Source organism: Otolemur garnettii, unplaced genomic scaffold (genome assembly GCF_000181295.1).
Source record: "Otolemur garnettii isolate 467f Iridium unplaced genomic scaffold, OtoGar3 scaffold00062, whole genome shotgun sequence".
Lineage (NCBI taxonomy): Eukaryota > Metazoa > Chordata > Mammalia > Primates > Galagidae > Otolemur > Otolemur garnettii.
Genome location: NW_003852457.1, coordinates 10,692,477 through 10,712,738, shown reverse-complemented (window position 1 = coordinate 10,712,738; position 20,262 = coordinate 10,692,477). Strand labels below are relative to the sequence as shown.

The following is a 20,262-nucleotide window of genomic DNA, read 5'->3' as shown; positions in this document are numbered from 1 at the left end:
AAAATAATGGATGGAAAAGCATTTTGTAATCAGTGAAGTGCTAAATAAATATAAGATTTGGTCCTTTTTTTTGTTAGTTTGCATTAGGCAGACACACAGATAAAAAATCATTCAGTAAATTTTCTGTCTTGCCAAAGGAGCCTAGAATGAAATACCTAGTGTCTGATTGTAGTGTGTAATCCCTGGTGTTTTCTTTTTTTTTGACAGAAGATTTGGATATCTATTCATCTGGAGATAAAGTTGTTTCATCATTAAGATGTTACTCCGATGAAAGCAAGCATCATAGAACACCTTTTTGCAGTTCCTTCAAGCACTTAAATATGAATTGGTAAAGTTAGTTGAATCCTTACTGTTGCTATCCCCTCAGTATCTCAAGAAATTGAGAAAGGGAAAAGGGTAGATTGTGTTCGTGTTTGCTTTTGCCTGAGGTAGTATGAACAGCCTGCTAAACTGTTGAAAAGACTCAACTTACTAATTTTTCCTGAGAATCTCTGTGATAAAAGAAGAGGCTTAGTATTATGTGTAGTGGCAAAATGAAAAGTTAAACTATTTACACAGTGTAAAAGGTGTTGAATTATTTTTATGGTTATTCATTAAGGATGTAAATGAAAACACTGCTTCCTTTTTTTTTTTTAATTAAAAGAGTAAAGGAACTAAGATGATAAACTGTGGGGGGGGTGCAGTGGCTCACATCTATAGTCCTAGCACTTGGGAAGACTGAGGTGGGAGGATTGCTTGAGGCAAAGAGTTTGATACCAGCCTGGGATACATAGTAAGATCCACATCTCTACATAAAATGAAAAAAAAAATTACCTGAGTATGGTGGCATATGCCTGTAGCCCCACCTACTTGAGAGTCTCAAGCAGAAGGATCACTTGAGCCCAAGGATTAGAAACTACAGTGAGCTGTGATCATGCTACTATCCTCCAGTCTGTTCTGTATACCCTGTTTCTTACAAAAAAAAGAGAGAGAGAGAGAGAGAAAATCACAATACAGCTTTGTTATGCAGCATCATTTGATTCAGCATCTGTTGCTCTGTCCAGTAGTGTTATAAACACTATATTGTAGGTATTTGAGAGAGAGAGTAAAGAAGACAGTCTACGTAAATAGTAACTACAAAATATTAATGATGCAAAGCTAGACGTTGCATTTCTTAGGGAAGATGATATTTGCTATGGATAAAACCAGTATAAAAACATTGGAAGCTAAGGAAAAATAAAATTTTAAAGTGAATATAATTTAATCCCAAAAATATATGGCAGAAGGGAATACTATAAGGTGTTGAGAAGGAGTAAACATTTTGAAATAATATAAAGTCATAGAGATGGGTACATATATGAAATGAAATGTTAAGATAATCATGGAGAGAGAAAAAAAGACAATTATTCCTGAAATACCTGTATGTTATTTATGTAATTGATATTTAGGAGCTTAAATCTGTTAATAACAATTAGCCTCTTTTCTTCAATGAGTTAATCCATGTAAAACACTTGGAACAGTACTGGGTACATAATAAAGCACTCAAATGTTAGCTGTTATTGTTATCATTATTGTTGTTATTACTATCTCGTTTGGTATTTGACCAAGCTTTAAGAGTTGGACATGATGGCTTGGTGCCTGTAGCTCAGTGGTTAGGGTGCTGGTCACATACACCAAGGCTGGTGGGTTCAAACCCAGCCTGGGCCTGCTCAACAGTGACAACAAAAAAAATAGCAGGGTGCTATGGCAGGCACCTATAGCCCCAGCTTCTGGGAGCCCAAGACAAGAGAATTGCTTAAGCCCAAGAGTTTGAGGTAGCTGTGAGCTGTGACGCCATGGCACTCTACCGAGGGTGACGTAATGAGACTCTGTCTCAAAAAAAAAAAAAAAGATTTGGACGTGAGTTTGAATGACCATACGGTAAGGCATGTCAAACTGCATTATAGTACTATGAATTCATGGAAATTATTTCCTTACATTTGATAGTTTAATCTTTTTTTTTTTAATAAATTGGGAGTAACTTTATAATTTGTAGATATGGGGCTATGAAGATTTTTATAACATTGGACAGTTTTTCCACAGTTCCTGATTATACTCCAGTTTAGAACAGTGTTCTCAAACACAGTAGCCACAGGTCACATGTAACAGCTGAGTATTTGAAAAGGGGTTGGTCAGAAATGGGCTATATTATAAGTGTAAAATATACACTGGATTATGAAGATTTAGCATGGATAAAAGAATGTAAAATATCTTAATTTTTTATATTGATTATATGTTGAAATGATACTCTTTTAGATACACAGGGTTAAATATATTGTTAAAATTTCACGTATTTGAGGGAGGCTGGTATTTTTTGAGACAAGTCTGCCAGCCTCCCCATTTCTCAGTGAATTAATAAACTTCTATTTCCTTCTTCTCAAACCACTTGTCCCTATTTTTCTGATGTGACTAGTGGGTAAGTGTTGAGCTTTCCAGTAACAGATTTCGGCATCCCTGGTTGGGCCTGTGGGCACCCCAGTGGAATGGCACCCCACAACTGCAGTAAGAGACATTAAAGCTGCGGGTCTTCGATGGTCAGGGCAACTTCTGTTTGAGTTGAGAAAGCAAGAGACAACCTCAGCAGCTTCCAGAGCCTGTTTAGCTCTGGGAAAGTCTGTCTCTGTCTCCTTGAAGTAGATGCAGCTCCCACAACTTGAAGTGAGTTGTTGAGAAGGAAATGGATTGGAGAAGGATCTGGACACTAGGTCTTTTATTGGGTAGATAATCTGGTGTGCATGACGAGACCATGATTCTATCCATATGGGGGGTTTTCAGACCTTCCTGTTGGTTTGGTTTGGGGGAACATTTTCAGGGTGGAATTCACAAGATTGAGTGGAACTAGGTAACTTGGTTTGAATTCATTTGCAGTTCCCAGGGCACAGGAGAACTAGGCCATTATTTGGGGAGGCTGGAGCCTTACTGGGCATTTGGGGTGACATTTATTCTCTTCAGATTCCCATTTGTTTGATAGGCATTGTTTGAACACCATTTTTGTGTTGAGGATCTCCTGTATTGTCTGTTATTTGTGGGTTTTGTTGGCCATCATTTGGGAAGGGTTTACCTTCCAACCTGGCAGGACATCTGGGACACCCGTACAGTACCATTTTCGATGGCATTTGTCCTCAGTCCTATCTGTTGTTTGTGAGTTCTGTTGCAACATAAGAAAGCTCCATTTTAAATACCCTTAGGAAAAAACTTTGGAAAGAGAATGGTATTAGGGTACAGCATTTTAGATTATATTGAGAATGCCTTATATTATTGGTGTTTGATTTTTTTTTTTTTTTGTACCACTTATCTGGTGAGTTTTTCCATTGTGATAACCTAGTCTGGAGTGTGAGGAAATGTGATAGTTGCTTAATTTTGATTTGGAGGTGCATTCTATGTCTGTTGGCCATTAGTTTGTCTTTTGGAAAGCTTCTGTTTGTGTTTGTGTCTTTTGGTCACTTTTTCTGTGGGGTTGTTTGATTTTTTTTTTTTTTTTTATTATGAGTTCTTTGTATATTCAGCCCTTTGTTGGATGTGTGGCATGTGGAGGTTTCTCCTATTCCATGGGTTGTCTGTTTGCTCTGTTGATTGTTTCCTTGGCTGGGTGGAGGCATTTCGGTTTGATTGGCTCCCATTTGTTGATGTTCAGTGTTGCTGTGATTGCCTTTGGAGTCGGCTTCATGGATTGTTTGCCTAAGCAGATGCCTGTAGGATTTTTTCTAGCATTTTCTTCTATAATTTTTATGGTTTTATGCCTTGAGTTTGAATCTGTTGTCCATTGTGAATTAATTTTTGTTAGGGGTGAGAAGCGAGGATCCTGTCTCAGTCTTTTACATGTGGCTATCTCATTCTCCCAGCACCATTTGTTGAATGGGGATTCTTCAGTGTATGTTGTCTGCTTTATCGGGGATCAGATAGCAGTGAGGGCATGGTCTTATATCTGGGCTTTCTGTTTTGATCCGTTTATCTGTCTCTGCTCTTGTGCCAGTGCCATGCTATTTTGGTTGCTGTGGCCTCATGGTGTGGCTTGGAGTCTGGTAGGGTGATGAACCCCCACTTGCCCTTTTTACTTACAGTTGCTTTGGCTGTTTGAACTCTTCTACTTCCATGTGAAACATGGAATTATATTTTTCTGGACCCAGAAGAATGACATTGGTGATCAGGTGAGATTGCCTGGGATCTTAGGATCACTTTGGGTAGTGTGGACGTTTTTGATGGTGTTGATTCTGTGAGCCTGATGTGTTTTCCATTTGTTTCCATCCTCTGTGATTTTCTCTCATGGTTCTCCCTGTGGAGGTCTCTTGCCTCCTTGGTTGTATATATTCCTGAGTGTTTTGGGGTTTTTGTTGTTGCTGTTGATGTTGTGAAGGGCATTGAATCTTTGGTTTGGTTCTCAGCTTGGCTGTTTTGGGGAGTATAAGAATGCTATTTGTGTGTGTTGATTTTGAATCCTGAAACTGCTGAATTTATTCATCAATTCTGGAGTCTACTTGGCACAGCATTTGGTGTTTTCTAGATATAAGATCATACTGTCGATACAGAGTGATGGTTTGACCTCTTCTGTCCCCATTTGGATGCCCTTGCTTTCCTTATCTGTCGATTGCTCTGGGTGAGATTTTCTGTACTATGCTGAGTGGAGGAGAGAATGGTGAGCAACATTGAGCAACATTATCTGGTTCCAGGAATGTGGGAATGTTTTCAGTTTTTCCCCATTGAGTATGATGTTGGCTATGGGTTTGTTACATGTGGCTTTCACAATTTTGAGTTATGTTCCATCTAAGCCTATTTGCTTCGGTTTTTATCATGAAGACTGCTAAGTTTTGTTGGGTACTTTACGTCTGTTGATAATTATCTGGCCTTTGTTTTTGCTTCTGGTTATGTGGTGGGTCACATTTGTAGATTTGTGTCTACTGGACCAGTGGTGGAACACACTTGGTCTTGGTGGATTGGGTTTTTTTTGTGTATTGCAGAATTTCGTTTGCTAGAATTTTGATGAGTTTTTGCATGGGGAATGTTGGTCTGTGGTTTTCTTTTTTTCATTGTGTCTTTTCTTAGCTTTGGTATCAGGGTGATGCTGGTTTCACGGAGCAAGGTGGGGAGAATTCTTTCCTTCTCGATGTTGTCAAGTAATTTCTGCAAGGTGGCTGCCTTTTCTTCTTTTTAGGTCTTGGTAAAGTTTGGCTGTGGAGCCATCTGGTCCTGGACTTTATTCACAGGAATGTTTTTTACAACAGCTTCAGTTTTGTTGCTTGGTGATGGTCTGTTTGGAAGTTACATTTCTTCCTGCTTGAGCTTGGGGAGGTTGTTTTCAAGAATTCATCCATTTCCTCAATATTTTCTAGTTTACGTAGAAGTGTTTCTGGAGTATTCAGGGGTGATGTTTTGTGTTTTTGTCGTATCAGTTGTAATGTCTCTTTTTCAGTTTCTGATTGAGTTTATTTGGGTCCTTTTCTGGTTTTGGATGATTTAGCAGAAGGTCTGTCAGTTTTATCTGTCTTTTCAGGGAACCAACTTTGTTTCATTGATTTTCTGTATAGTTCTTTTGTTATTAATTTCTGTTCTGGTTTCACCTTGGTGGTTTCTCTTCTGCTGGGTTTGGAATTGGTTTGCTGTTTTCAGATTCTTTGAGACAGTTCATTAGATTGTTGATTGTGATTTTTGGCTAAGGGGTCGTCTTCATTGCCTCTTCCCCAAAATTAATCCCAATTGGCTTTTCTGTGCCTTTGTGCAATGGGAACTGAACTGTCTTCATTTGTAGTAAATGAGCTTTCCAAAGAGAGGGAAATCTTTTGAAAATAATTAAGACAAGGAGAATGACCCCCTTTGTGCACCCTAGTTGGTTTATGATGTCTCAATTTATACAAGGTTTAAAGGCATGTCAGGTTTTCTAGGATGGCCCATTCTTGTGCATATGTTTTTACTAAGGGGCAAATTATATCGAGGAAAATTCAGAGCTCAAATGGTTGACGGGGTACCATTCCAAAATTGGAATTTTGAGTCTTAGACTTTCTGTTTGAGATAAACTCAATGTTTATGGTGTTGATTGAGGCAAACTCAATGTTTATGGTATTGCTTGAGACAAACTCATTGTTTATCGTATATGAAATGATCTGTGAAGGTAAGATTTTTGATAAATGAGATTCTTCTCTCCCACTGGATGTTCAAATGAGATTCTTCTGCCCCCATTGGAATTCTGTAGCAAGCCAAGGTAAGATGCTGGGTGGAGCCACAGCCCAGGAGTCAACCTAGTGAGAGGGACAACCATTGCACACAGCCTGCTGCTGAGTGGGACACAGCATGGGGGAATGAACGCCTGTTACGATCACCATCTTGTCACCATGGGAGGGGCAGGGGAGGGTGCTGCCTAATCTAATTTTTAAGTCCTGGGCCTATTAGGTTATGACTTGGGGTCAGGAATGGTCTCTTCTTACCCAATTGGGATCTCAGTTTGGCCAGAGGATACCCCATAGCCAGGGCAAGGCAATTAGCATGAATCCTTCACAGCCAGGTAATATGGCCTTTAAAGCAAACTAAAAACTGCATGTTTTGCTAGTGACACTACCGAAGGGTCCTTTGAGACAGCTGAAAGGAAATACCACCCTAGAGTAGGGTACAGTCAATATGTGTTTTGGGGGGGGGGGAGACACTGTAAAGAATCCTGCCCCAAATTGCAAAGGGCTCCAGGAACAAAAATCCCTTAGGAAAGCAAATGATTCCTTCCGGTCCAGTACTCAGATAATATAGGAGGTGGCCTACGGGCCCCCTGCTGCACTGGTAGCTACAACCCAAATAATCTCCTCCATAGAAGCTGTAGGTGCAAATTGACAGTGAGGACTGATTAGCAGGATTTTATAAATGGGAGGACCAAGACTCCATGCCTTACTCATCGCAGTCCCAGATATAAATTGACAGTGGGGATTCGATTGGTGCCAAGATCCCCTTTTCAACTAAAAACTGTAGCTCTGATATTTGCGATGGCACTGCTGAGTGGAGACAGAATCCTCTTGGACTCCTTCTACCTGAAGCTTTGATTTGGCCTGCCAGATTCCTGTGCATGTATGCCAACACGGAGCAGGAACAAGCCTTGGAAGACAAAGGGATGACATCAGCAGTCCAAGAAAAGAAGCCATGCAGAGGGAGAGTGGTGTGTTGGTGATGGATGCCATGGGCAGGCAGCTGCAGAGGCAGCTCAGCAGCTCCTCCTCAAGGAAACTCCATTATTTGGTTACTGCATAACAGTGTCCATGTGGGAAACCTTGGTTCCTTGTGTCTGTACTCTGATGTGCTACACAGTGTCCTGTGGTCACCTATGAGCTTCTTTGAGTTAATCCCCAGTAGGAACCTGAGTGATAATGGACCCTCTGTAGCAGAGATAACCCAGCAAGTAAGCAAGGCCCTATGTCTAGAATGAAAAATACATGGAACCTACCTAAGGTAGAATACGATATTGCCACTTGCCCTCTGGATAAGGGTAGCCCTTTAGAAGCAGGCTTAAGTGAAGCCCCTAAAAAATAGTTTATTAGAGACCCCTCCTAGCACCCGGAGGTAAGCACTAGGTTGCCCCTCTCATAGCTATGGAAGGGTAAAATTGACAGTGGGGTATATGTAACAGAATGGCTGGGGGAGAAAAAGTAACATGTTTTTTTCTCTTTAAAACTCCCTTAGCCTTTGTTTTTTTGAAAACTAAAACCTATATTCCTGCCTCAGGCCATTGGTTAGGAGAGGCAGTGGACTGTCTTGATTTTTCTGACTCAAGAGGTAGCTCAAGGGAATCCTCTGGACAGAGGTCCAAAGATCATTTCAGTGAAGGTGGGATGAATCTGGTTGGAGACCACAAGATTGTCTTAGTGCAGAACAGAATTACGGGATCAACCATAACCTTTAAAAGCTCTCTGTTTCTGTTCAGAGTCAGGGACACTGGTATTTTTTGATAAAGGAGTCTGCCAGCCTCCCTGTTTGCTGGCAAATTGATAAAGTTCACTTAAAAAAAAAAAAAAAACTCACACATCTTGATTTTTTAATGTGCTAGTAGAACATTTTAAATAACCAGTCCTTTGGAACAACATTGCTCTAGGAATTCTTTTTGGATAAGATACCTGAGGTTCTAGTTCTGCTACGCTTTTTACTAATTATATCAAATGTCAGTTATTTGACTTCTTTAGGGTTCAATTTCCTAATATTACACAATCATTCTTTTAGCTAAAATTACAGTATAGATAATAATGCTTGCTGTACCTACCTCACTCAATTTGGGGGGATCAAAATAAAGTGGCAACTATATAGCATTCTACAGGTATATAAAGTTTTATTTAAAGTAAGCCTATTTAACGTAGGAAAAATGGAAAGATGGTTGTAGTGGATTATCAGGATCAATGATTATTATTTTTTAAATGTTTACTTTTTGCTTTTAAAAAATATTTACTTTCTATGTTTTGTCTCAATTGTTATGCTATTAATATATCAAAAGCAGTTTTATCTTTATAAAATGCTATGGTAAACTTCCACAATGCTGTGATATAATTTTTTCTTTAAAGCCCAGATGAAGAACTGGATTCTTTTCATGATCTGAAGAAACAGGAAACAGAAGAAGAATCAATGGAGAGTAATCATAGAGTTAGTACCGCCAAAGTAACCAAGCAATCTTTTAAAGAGATGGAAAAAGGTAAAAGAAATATTCATTTCAGAATAGTCATTTAAATAGTAACTTTGTCAAATAGAGCATATAAAGGGTACCTCGTAGCAATAACACTAGTTCTCAGGAGGATGTATGTGTGTGTGATGGGGGTGTTTTTGTTTTGTTTTGTTTTGTTTTGTTTTTGAGACCAAGTCTTGCTCTGTCACCTTCGAAGAGTGCTGTGGTGTCATAGTTTACAGCAACCTCATATTCTTAGGATCAAGTGATTCTCTTGCTTCAGCCTCCTGAGTAGCTGAGACTATAGGCAACCACCACAATGCCTAGCCTTTTTTTTTTTTTTTTTTTTTTTTAGGAGGCAGGGTCTCACTCTTGCTCAGACTGGTCTCGAACCAGTTCAGGCAGTCCACCTGCCTTAGCCTCCCAGAGTGCTAGGATTACAGGCATGAGCCACCGTGCCTAGCCTGTGTGATGTTTTTTTGAAACAGACTTTCCTAGATGTAGTGGTGCCTCCTGCCTCGGTCTCCTTAGTAGTTGGGACTATAGGTGCCTGCCACAATGCCTGGCTAATTTTTCTATTTTTAGTAGAGATGGCGTTTGGCTCTTGTTCAGACTGATCTTGAACTCCTGAGCTCAAGGGGTCTTCCTTCCTCAACCTCCCAAAAGCTAAGATTACAGCTGTGAGCTGCCATGCTGGGCCAGGAGCCTATATATTTTTGTTCTATAAATTTTTGTAAGACATGAAATAGGTACTGTGCTTATTATTAAACTAAAGAGAAAAGTAAATTTCATTATTTTTCAATAGTATACCTATATTCTTAAAATTTATCAAATAATATCACCTGAGTTGAGTACTTTTTATATTATCAGGTTTTTTTAATGTCAGTATTTGTTAAAAAGTGAGTAAATGATAGTGATAGTATTTCAGTAACCCTAATACTATGAGAAAATGCACCAGATTACTTAACATAAGACTTCCTTAAGACAAAGTGGTATTAACTCTCTGTGTACCTGGCTGTGTTTTATAAGGATTTTATCCAGAAATGATACCCTTCGCCCTCTTTGCCACGAGACTTAGAGACACCTTTGCTCCATTGATAGAACCAGCATACTCTTCTCCTGGGACTATATCCTCTGCACACAACACACGTTCATTTCCCTTTTCCCTCTCTGCATCATATCATTTGCCTTATTGATCTCAGCATTTGAAGAAGATGAAATATAATTCTGCCTGGGTTTGTATTTCCTGCCACATAGTTGATTTTTCCACTGAAAATAATAGCATAGGATTAGAATGTATTTGAAAGTTGACCAAAAGTAAGGAATGCTCAGGCCATGGATTGGTGAGGTAGGAACCTAGAGGAAGGTAAGTAGAACACTGAATGTGTCTTATGTTTTGAGCATTTGCTGAACCGAGTGAAGGGAAATTTTTTTTTTTTTTTTTTTTTTTTTTTGAGACAGAGCCTCAAGCTGTCCCCCTGGGTAGAGTGCCGTGGCATTACAGCTCACAGCAACCTCCAACTCCTGGGCTCAAGTGAGTCTCCTGCCTCCGCCTCCCAAGTAGCTGGGACCACAGGCGCCCGCCACAACGCCCGGCTATTTTTTGGTTGCAGCCGTCATTGTTGTTTGGCGGGTCCGGGCTGGGGATTCGAACCTGCCACCTTAGGTGTACGTGGCTGGCGCCTTAGCCGGTTGAGCTATAGGCGCCGAGCCGGAAACTTCTTTTTTAAAAATTCATACTATTTTTTTATTTTGACCCCTCCTAGGTCTATTCAGAATGGGGAACATAGTGGGAGACATCTCTCTACAGCTGGGGCTTCCAGGAGGCTAATGCAAGTTAAAACCACTTTGGAGAAAATTTCATGTTTTCATTGTTAGCAAAAAATAAATTTTGACAATACAATATTGGCAAGGTTAAGGAGGAGGAACTCATTCATCCACTGCTGTTGGAGGAGTAAATTAACATAACCGCTTTGGAAAACACTTGCATTGTTAGTAAAGTTAGATCTGCATGTAAACCTTACGATCCAGCAATTAAATTCTTGGACACGTATACTAGGAGCCATGTACATAGTATAAGACATGTATAAAGCTTTGTAACATCTATATATCCGAAGCAGCACAAATAATCCATCTGTAGGAGAATGTTGTCATAATTTTGTATTTATAAAATAGGGTAAAGCAGTGAAGGTTTGTGAACTCATTTAAAGGAGGTGGTTATAAGATTTATATAATTGTAGACATTTATGTAAACTTTAAAAACAAGACAAAGTAAGAATTTCTTAAATGTAAGCAATAGAAATTAAAAAGACAAGTAAAGCAGTGATCAACACTTCAAGTTAGTGGTTAATTTGGTTTAGGGGAGAGGGAAATGTGATTAGGAGTTTCTGAAGTAACTTCTCATTTCTTGACTTAGGAAGTTAATATGTGAGTGGTTTTATGCATTTAGAATAATTTATTTTGAAAAAATTCAGACTTACAGAAAAGTTGCAGAAAGAGTGCAAAGAATTCCCTATACCTTTTGTTCTCATTATCTAAATGTTACCGGTTTACTGTGTTTGCATAATTCTTTCTTGAAACTTTTTAACAATACTATACTTCATACTTATCACAACTCTTCCTGAAGACAACTATGAAAATGTTTAAAGCTATAAGCTAATAGAGTTTATAATTCAGATTTTATTATCTTTCCAGTTGCTGTGCCAATTAATAAGTCCTCATCAAGAATTTTGTCTGAATGTTGTAGTGATGCAAGTGACTCTCCTTTAAAACCTGTCAGCTCCCCCAAATCTAAAGCATCAAACAAGCAGAGTTTACTTCCATATCAAGTCAGTCAGATATATGATGAGTTATTTCAAATACATCTGAAACTGCAGGTAAGAACTAAATATACTGAATTGGGAATTCAGAAATATTTATGTTCTAAGAACCAAGCATTTACAACATTTGAATACAAGGCATTTCATTTTAGTTATTTTAGGTAAGTCAAGGTCAGAGGGAACAAACTCAATTTTTGAAAACTATTCAAAGTTAAAATGTAGTGGCTGAAGAAAAATATAAACAGTGGTGTTTTTATTTGTAGGTGTGTGTCTTAGATTTCATACTGTCTTGTGTTTTATGTTTATTCCCATCCCATCTTTACTTAAGAAATGAAAGAAAATCTGCAGGTAAAGTATGCTTTTTGAGGTGTTCTAAATTCATTTTTGTAAATACATGTAAAAATTCCCCTTGTCAAATTGTACCAAAATTCATCTCTGAACAGTGGCCTTTATCTGTCATTGGGGTTTCTTGTTTCTAAAGAGTGTAGTCTATATGTCTGTCATGACCCACTAGGAGCAGAAGTATATGTAATGCACAATTTTCTTTGGAAGTTCTTCCCATTAGAAACACATGTATACACAATAAATAGTTAAACATTTTTTTAAAAACCAATATCTAATTTTGTCAAAATAATTCAGATATTTACTGTAACATTTCAGAAAAAGATTATTTCAGGCAAAAGTCACCAAAGAAAAGTTTAGGAGAGACTTAGCCTCGTTCTTGACTGAGATTTAGAATTTAGACAGAAGGAGAACAATACGAAGCCCATTCCAGGTACAAGGAATTGGAAGTGAGAGATGTTTAGAATGAAGCTGTTGTCAGATTGAACATGTATCAGGCTGTCTGGTGGCGGAAGGATTAGTGAAAACTCAGGCTGACTGTTTTATAGGTCTTTAAATAAAGGAGTGGCAGAGTAAAAAGTATTTTAGGAGGTTTCCCTTGCTAATACTTTATAGGATAAAAAAGAATAGGCAGAGTCATTTTTTCCAAGTCTTGAAAATAGGATGGTTGGTATTTTAATAGGGATGGTGTTGAATTGGTACATTGCTCAGGGAAGTATAGACATTTTAACAATGTTGATTGTTCCCAGCCATGAGCATGGTATGTTCTTCCATTTGTTAATGTTCTCTGCTATTTCCTTTCTTCGGGTTTCATAATTTTCTTTATAATTCTTTCATTTTGTATGGAACCAGAAGAGGTCCTTCACCTCTTTTATTAGGTATATTCTTAGGTATTTCATTTTCTTTGGGGCTATGGTGAAGGGAGTTGTGTCCTTAATTAGCCTCTAATTTGGGTATTGTTGGCATATACAAAGGCAACTAACTGACTTGTGGACATTGATTTCATAGCCTGATACATTACTGTATTTTTTGATGACTTCCAAAAGTCTTGTGGTTTAGTCTTTGGGGTTCTCTAAGTATAAGATTGTATCATCAGCAAAGAGGGAGAGTTTGACCGCCTCTGCTTCCATTTGGATGCCCTTCATTTTCTTGTCTTGCCTAATTGTATTGTCTAGAACTTCCAGCACTATGTTGAATAGTAATGGTGACAGAGGACAACCTTGTCTGTTCCAGTTCTAAATGGAAAAGCTTTCAGTGTAATCATTTTTTGGGAAAAAATGATTCTGCATTTTGTATGGAACCAGAAAAAAAACCCTGTATAGTAGCCAAGGCAGTTCTTAGTAATAAAAACAAAGCCAGGGGTATCACCATACCAGATTCTAGGCTGTACTACAAGGCCATAGTGGTCAAGACAGCATGGTACTGGCACAAAAATAGAGACATAGACATTTGGAATTGAACAGAAAACCAGGGAATGAAACCAACAATTTATAACCACCTAATCTTTGATAAACCAAATAAGAACATCCACTGGGGGGAAGACTCCTTATTCAATAAATGGTGCTGGGAGAACTGGATATCCACATATAAAAGATTGAATCTGGACCCACATCTTTCTCCACTCACAAAAACTGATTCAAGATGGACAAAGGACTTAAATTTAAGGCATTGAAATGATAAAAATCCTCAAAGAAAGCATAGGAGGCTCGGCGCCTGTGGCTCAAGTGGCTAAGGCACCAGCCACATACACCTAAGGTGGTGGGTTTGAATCCAGCCCGGGCCCACCAAACAACAATCATGGCTGCAACCAAAAAAAATAGCCAGGTGTTGTGGCGGGAGCCTGTGGTCCCAGCTACTTGGGAGGCAGAGGCAGAAGACTTGCTTGAGCCCAGGAGTTGGAGGTTGCTGTGAGCTGTGATGCCACGGCACTCTACCCAGGGGGACAGCTTGAGGCTCTGTCTCCAAAAAAAAAGAAAGCATAGGAAAAACACTAAAGATATCAGCCTGGGGCAAGACTTTATGAAGAAGACGGCCATGGCAATTGTAACAACAACTAAAATAAACGGGATTTAATTAAACTGAAACGCTTTTGTACAGCTAAAGAGACAATAACCAAAGTAAATAGACAACCTACCCAGTGGGAAAGGATATTTGCATACTTTGATTCAGACAAAAGCTTAATAACTAGGATCTATAGAGAACTTAATCCACATGAAAAAAGCCAACAATCCCTTACATCAATGGGGAAGAGAGATGAACAGAACCTTCTCTAAAGAGGACAGATGAATGGCTAGCAAACATATGAAAAAAGGCTCATCGTCCCTAATTATTAGAGAAATGCAAATTAAAACCAGCCTGAGTTATCATCTAACCCCAGTGAGAATGGCCTATCAAAACTGCAGATGCTGATATGGATGTGGAGAGAAGGGAACACTTTTACACTGCTGGTGGGACTGCAAACTAATACAACCTTTTTGGAAGGAAATGTGGAGAAACCTCAGAGAACTCAACCTAGACCTCCAGGTTTGATCCTGTAATTCCATTACTGGGCATCTATCCAGAAGGGAAAAAAGCCTTTTATTACAAAGACACTTGTACTAGACTGTTTATCACAGCTCAATTTACAATCGCTAAAATGTAGAAACAACCTCATTTTATGTCCCTCCACCCAGGAATGGATTGGCAAGCTGCAGTATAAGTATAGTATACCATGGAATACTATTCAGCCATTAAAAGTAAGGGAGATTGTGCAGCATTTGTATTAACCTGTATGGAGGTGGAACACATTATTCTTAGTGATGCATCACAGGAATGGAGAAGCATGAATCCGATGTATTCAACTTTGATATGAGGATGATTAATGACAATTAATGACTTGGTGGGGGAAGGGGAGAGCAGAAAGAGAAGGAGGGGAGGGGGTGAGGGAAAGGAAAAGAAAATAGTGACTAATTTTCACATAAATTGGATTTAATTTTGACCAAAGTACTTTATTTGAACAGTAATTTTTGATTCAACTTATTAATATGTTGTTTAGGATATTGCATCCTCATTTATAAGTGAAATGTTTGTAATTTCCTTTTATAATAATGTATTTTTTCCGATTTTAATATCAGACATATCCAGATGAAGTAGAATGATTTTGAAGTATTTTTTCTTCTACTGTCTATAAGATTTGGCATGGTCTGTTTTTTGAAATTATCTTTTATTTTTAATTCATAAACATTAGTTGTCTATTTAATGATACTTTGGAAAAAAAATTAACTGATGTCAAAGCATTCTATGATAGATATACTTTTATCTGACAATGTGAATGTTACTTTTTTTGCATTATTATTACTGCTCAATATTTCATTGCAGCAATCATCTGATTTCTTTTCCGAATGTATTTATCTTCGTTCATTCTTTACGAGGTTTTTGTTTCTAGTTCTTATCTTAAGCATTGTTATTGTTATTAAATTTTAAGCCTCTTTAATTTTGTGAAGGCAAAAAGTACAAACCAAATAAACACATGTATATGTATAGAGAAAATTAAAAAAAAATAGGCAAGGTTGCACAAATATGTCTATTTGCAACAAATATAGTGAAGATGCAAATATTTAATAAAAAATTAAAGGGCAAGGGATTAATCTGGTTTAGTTAAGATTAATCAGTTTATTCTGACTTTACAATTTACTTTGCAGGTGCGATTACTGTTGAAAACAGTAGGAGGTTTCCCAAAAAACTAACAATAGAACTGTATAATCTAGTCATTCCACTATTGGATGTATATCAAAAAGAAGGAAAATCAGTATATTGGAGAGGTATCTGCTGTCCCATGTTTAGTGCAGCACTGTTCACGATACTCAAGATACAGAATCAATCTAAGTGTGCCCCTCAATGGATGAACAGATAAAGAAAATGTCATACATATACACAACAGGATATTATTCAAAATAATAAAAGAATGGATGAAGCTGGAAGTCATTATGTTAAGTGAAATCAGTCAGGACAAAAAGGACAGATAGTGTATATTCTCACTCTTATGTGCTAGCTAAGAAAGGTAGATGTCATGAAAATAGAGTGTAATGGTGGTTACCAAAGCGGGGGCTATAATAAAAGAACTTGGTTAATGGTACAAAAATACAGGTAGAAGGAGTAAGTTTTAGCATTCAGTAGTACAGTAGGGAAGTTAGAGTTAACAGTAATGTATGTGTATTTCAGAATAGCTAGAAAAGAATTGAACCTAACAACAAAGATAAATGTTCGAGGTGATGGATATCCCAGTTACCCTTTTTATACATTGTACATTATACATTGTATACATGTATCAAAATATCACAGGTACTCTCCAAATATTTACAACTGTGCTATATCAGTAAAAAAATAATTGCTTTGTAGTTTTCTGTTAATCATTAAGCATATACATTTTATTATACTGATTTCATTCATTCAGCAAATACTTGAGCATGTGCATTTTTGTGCTCAGAAATGAATAAAATATATATGGTTCTTATGACACGTAGCTTATTAGAAGCAAATTGTAAGTACCCATATAGTTATAATTTTATAAATTTAAATGAAGGAATAGTAGAAGTATACCTGTCAAGGGGAGATTGAGAGGTCAGATAAGGTTTTTCTGAGAATGTGACATTTAGTTAAACCCTGAAGGATGAGTAGGGGTTATCCTAGCAAAAGAGTTGCATCCTAGACTAAGACATTCTCATATAGACACTCTCCTGAGGCCTGGTGAGTTCACATATTCATTCAAGGAAAATGTAGTAGGTAACTGAGGATTTTTAAAGTGGGGAGTTGCATAATCTATTGTGTGCTTAAATAAATGGGTTGGAATTTGAGAGACCAGTTAAGATTCTACTGTAATAGCCCAGGCAGGAAATAATGGTAACTTGTACTGGGAAGCGTCAGAGGAATAAATATGAATAATGTAGAGATTTATTGTGGAGATAAAATTGGCCAGACTTGGTGTAATGAATTGGATATGGCATAGAGCAAATAAGGTGTGTAGGTTGTTTCCCATATTTTTGCCTTGTGCAACTTGGAGGAAGAATGGTTGTCAGGAGAAAGATTGAGATTTTACATCAGAGCCGGCTGGGTTTGGCAGTTTAATGTTTCAGCTTGGCAGTCAGAACATAGAGGTCTTTGATGAATATCTAATTTGGATGATTAAAGTTGTCATCAGTAGTTGAAGATCTAGAGAGAGGGTAGAGCATGAGTAGATGGTGGTAGATTGATTGTGTCCTGAATTAGGCTTGGGGCCTCAGGGATAGAAGTGAATGAATTCTAAAGATATTTAAGGGTCAAGCATAGTTGACCCTTGAGTAACACAGGTTTGAACTGCGCAGGTCCACTTATACACAGATTCTTTTATCATTAAATATACTAGAAATATTTTGGAGAATTATGACAATTAAAAAAATTGTAGATGATCTATGTAGGCTAGAAATATTAAAAAACCAAAGAGTTACATAGTGTCATGAACACATAAAATATATGGAGATACTAGTCTATTTTATCATTTACTACCACAAAATATATAAAAATCTATTATAAAAAGTTAAAATTTAGGGCAGTGGCCACATACACTGAGGCCGATGGGTTCGAATCCAGCCTGGGCCTGCTAAAACAACAATGACAACTGCAACAAAAACAAAAAATAGCCGGGCGTTGTGGTGGGTGCTTGTAGTCTCAGCTACTTGGGAGGCTGAGGCAAGAGAATTTCTTAAGCCCAAGAATCTGAGGTTGCTGTGAGCCATGATGCTACGGCACCCTACCAAGGGTGATAGTGAGACTTTGTCTCAAAATACGAAAAAAAAATTGTTAAAATTTATTAAAACTTACACAAACACAGACTATACATGGTATCATTCACAGTCAAGAGAAATTTAAAGTTGCAATATTAAATCATAACTGCATAAAATTAATTGTAGTACATATTGCACTACTGTAATAACTTTGTGGCCACCTACTGTTGGTATTGGCAGTATCAAGTATTGCGAGTATCCACTTTGAATGCTACATGATGACAATCATCTCCACCTGAGCATTGCTCCAGTAAAATTGTCTATCACAGTAAAACATGATTTCCTGCAATTCTAGGGTATTTTTCATTGTGTTTAGTACAATACCATAAGCCACTAGTGATGCTCAAAGTGTTTTTGAGAAGCAGAGAAGACTCACAATACTATTATGAAAAAGTTGAATTGCTTGATAAATATTAATAGATTGATGGAGGTCTGCAGTAATTGTTGCCCACCATTTCAGATAGATGATTCATCTTGTAAACAGACTAAATCAACTTAACGGTATCAATAAGGGCAGCACTATAAATGTATTTTCCTTATGATTTTCTCAATAACATTTTTCCTTAGCTCACTTTATTGTAACAGGACAGTGTGTAATAAATATAACATATAAAATGCGTGTTAATTGACTGGTTATTGGTCAAGGCCTCTAGTCAAAAGTAGGCTGTTTGTAAAGTTTTTGGAGAGTCAAAAGTTATACATGAATTTTCCACTCCACAGGGGTCTGCACTGCTAACCCTTGCATTGTTCAAGAATCAGCAATACTTGGAGACTGGATTTAGGAAGTGTGTAGAAGGGTTTAGTCAAAGGCAAAATGCAGGGGGTTTTTTGGCAATTGGATAAATGATACTGCTTTTTGCAGAGCCAGGGAAATAACTGGAGAGCCAGGGAAATAACTGGAGAAGGAGGATGGCTTCAGTTGTTTTCAATGTATACCTCTTTAATTTTTTTAGTGTATAATTAAAATATTTTTAGTATATTCACAGAGTTGTGCTACTATTGCCGCAACCAATTTCAGAATATTTTCGTCATCCTCAAAAGAAACTCCCTAGCCATTAGAAGTCACAGCTTTTCCTCTCATATCCCCCTAGCTCTAGGCAACCACTCATATACTTTCTGTCTCTATAAATTTATCTATTCTTGACCCTTCATATAGATGGAATCATGTAGTTTGTGGTCTTTTATCTAGCTTCTTTTACTTAGCATGATTATTTTCAAGGTTCATTCGTGTAGCATGTATTAGTACTTTTTATTTCTGAATAATACTCCATTATTTACACTTTGTTTATCCATCCTTCTATTGATTTGGCTCATTGACACTTTTTGGCTATTGTGAATAATTCTGATTTGAACATTTGTATTTAAGTTCCTTGTGGACATATGCTTTTCCTCTTGGGTATATACCTGTAGTGGAATTTCTGGATTATATGGCAGCTGTGTATTTAACTTTTCAAGGAACTGCCAGATATTCTCCAAAGTAACTGCACCACTTTACATTTCCACCAGCCGTGTATTGGGATTCTGGTTTTTTCATGTCCTTCCTGGTGCTTATTTTCCATAATTTTAATCCTGGCCCTTCCCAGGGGGTATTTTGCTTTAGATTTCCCCGAGGGACTACTGAATTTAGTTGTAGACATGCTTATTTTAAGCTATCTGAAAAAAGCATACAGGAGGAGAAATTAAACAGCCTATTTGTTTTCTTTTCATTTTTTTTTGAGACAGTCTCACTTTGTTGCCCTCAGTAGAGTGCTGTGGCATAATATCTCACAGCACCCTCGGACTCTTGGGCTCAAGCTATTCTCTTGGCTCATCATCTTGAGTAGCAGGGACTACAGGCAGCCGCCATAATGTCCATTTTTTAGAGATGAGGTCTTGCTCTTGCTCAGGCTGGTTTCGAACCGGTGAGCTCAGGCAATCCACCCACCTCGGCCTCCCAGAGTGCTAAGATTATAGGCGTGAGCTACCATGCCCAGCCTTAAACAGCCTGTTGGGACTTGAATTTTTTTTTTTTATTTCATAGATATGGGGGGGGAGAAGCGGGGTACAGGTGTTTTTCATGGATGAGTTGTGTAATGCTGAAGTCGTGGTTTTCAGTGTACCTGTCATAAGAATAGTGGATGTTATACATAATAAATAGGTTATCATCCATCAACCCCTCTCTCACCTTCTGTCTTTGTTAGTTTCCCATGTCTAGTATACCACATTATGACCAGGTACATACCTTGTTTAGCTCCAACTCATAACTGAGAATATATAGTGTTTGATTTTTCATTCTTTAGATACTTTGCCTAGGACAGTGGTCTTCAGTTCCATTCAAATTGCTGCAAAGGAGATTATTTCATTCCCTTTTGTGGCTGAGTAGTACTCCGTGGTATATATATGCCACATTTTCTTTACATTCATCACATTCATCAAACAGTGGTCACTTAGGTTGATTCCGCATCTTTATATTTGTCAGTTGTGCAATAAACATTCAGATACAGGTGTCTTTTTTTTTAATAAAATGACTTTTTCCTGTGAGTAGATCCCCAGTAGTAGAATTGCTGGATCAAGAGGTAGATCTACTTTTAGAGGAATCTTCCATAGAGATGTATTCGTTTGCATTCCCACCAACAATGTATAAGCATTTTCTTTTCATTGCATCTGGGCCAACATCTATCATTTTTTG

At 37.8% G+C, this 20,262-nt stretch overlaps 1 protein-coding gene across 2 annotated transcripts in view; it reads left to right on the top strand.

Annotated features, from left to right (window-relative positions):
* CCDC138 (coiled-coil domain containing 138) overlaps positions 1-20,262 on the top strand; it is a 128,345-nt gene that overhangs the window by 3,097 nt on the left and 104,986 nt on the right. For both annotated transcript variants that reach the window (XM_003792897.3, XM_023514936.1), the window contains exons 3-5: positions 208-328; positions 8,538-8,665; positions 11,330-11,511. In XM_003792897.3, the coding sequence (XP_003792945.1) occupies positions 208-328; positions 8,538-8,665; positions 11,330-11,511 (431 nt within the window). The remainder of the gene's footprint in view (positions 1-207; positions 329-8,537; positions 8,666-11,329; positions 11,512-20,262) is intronic.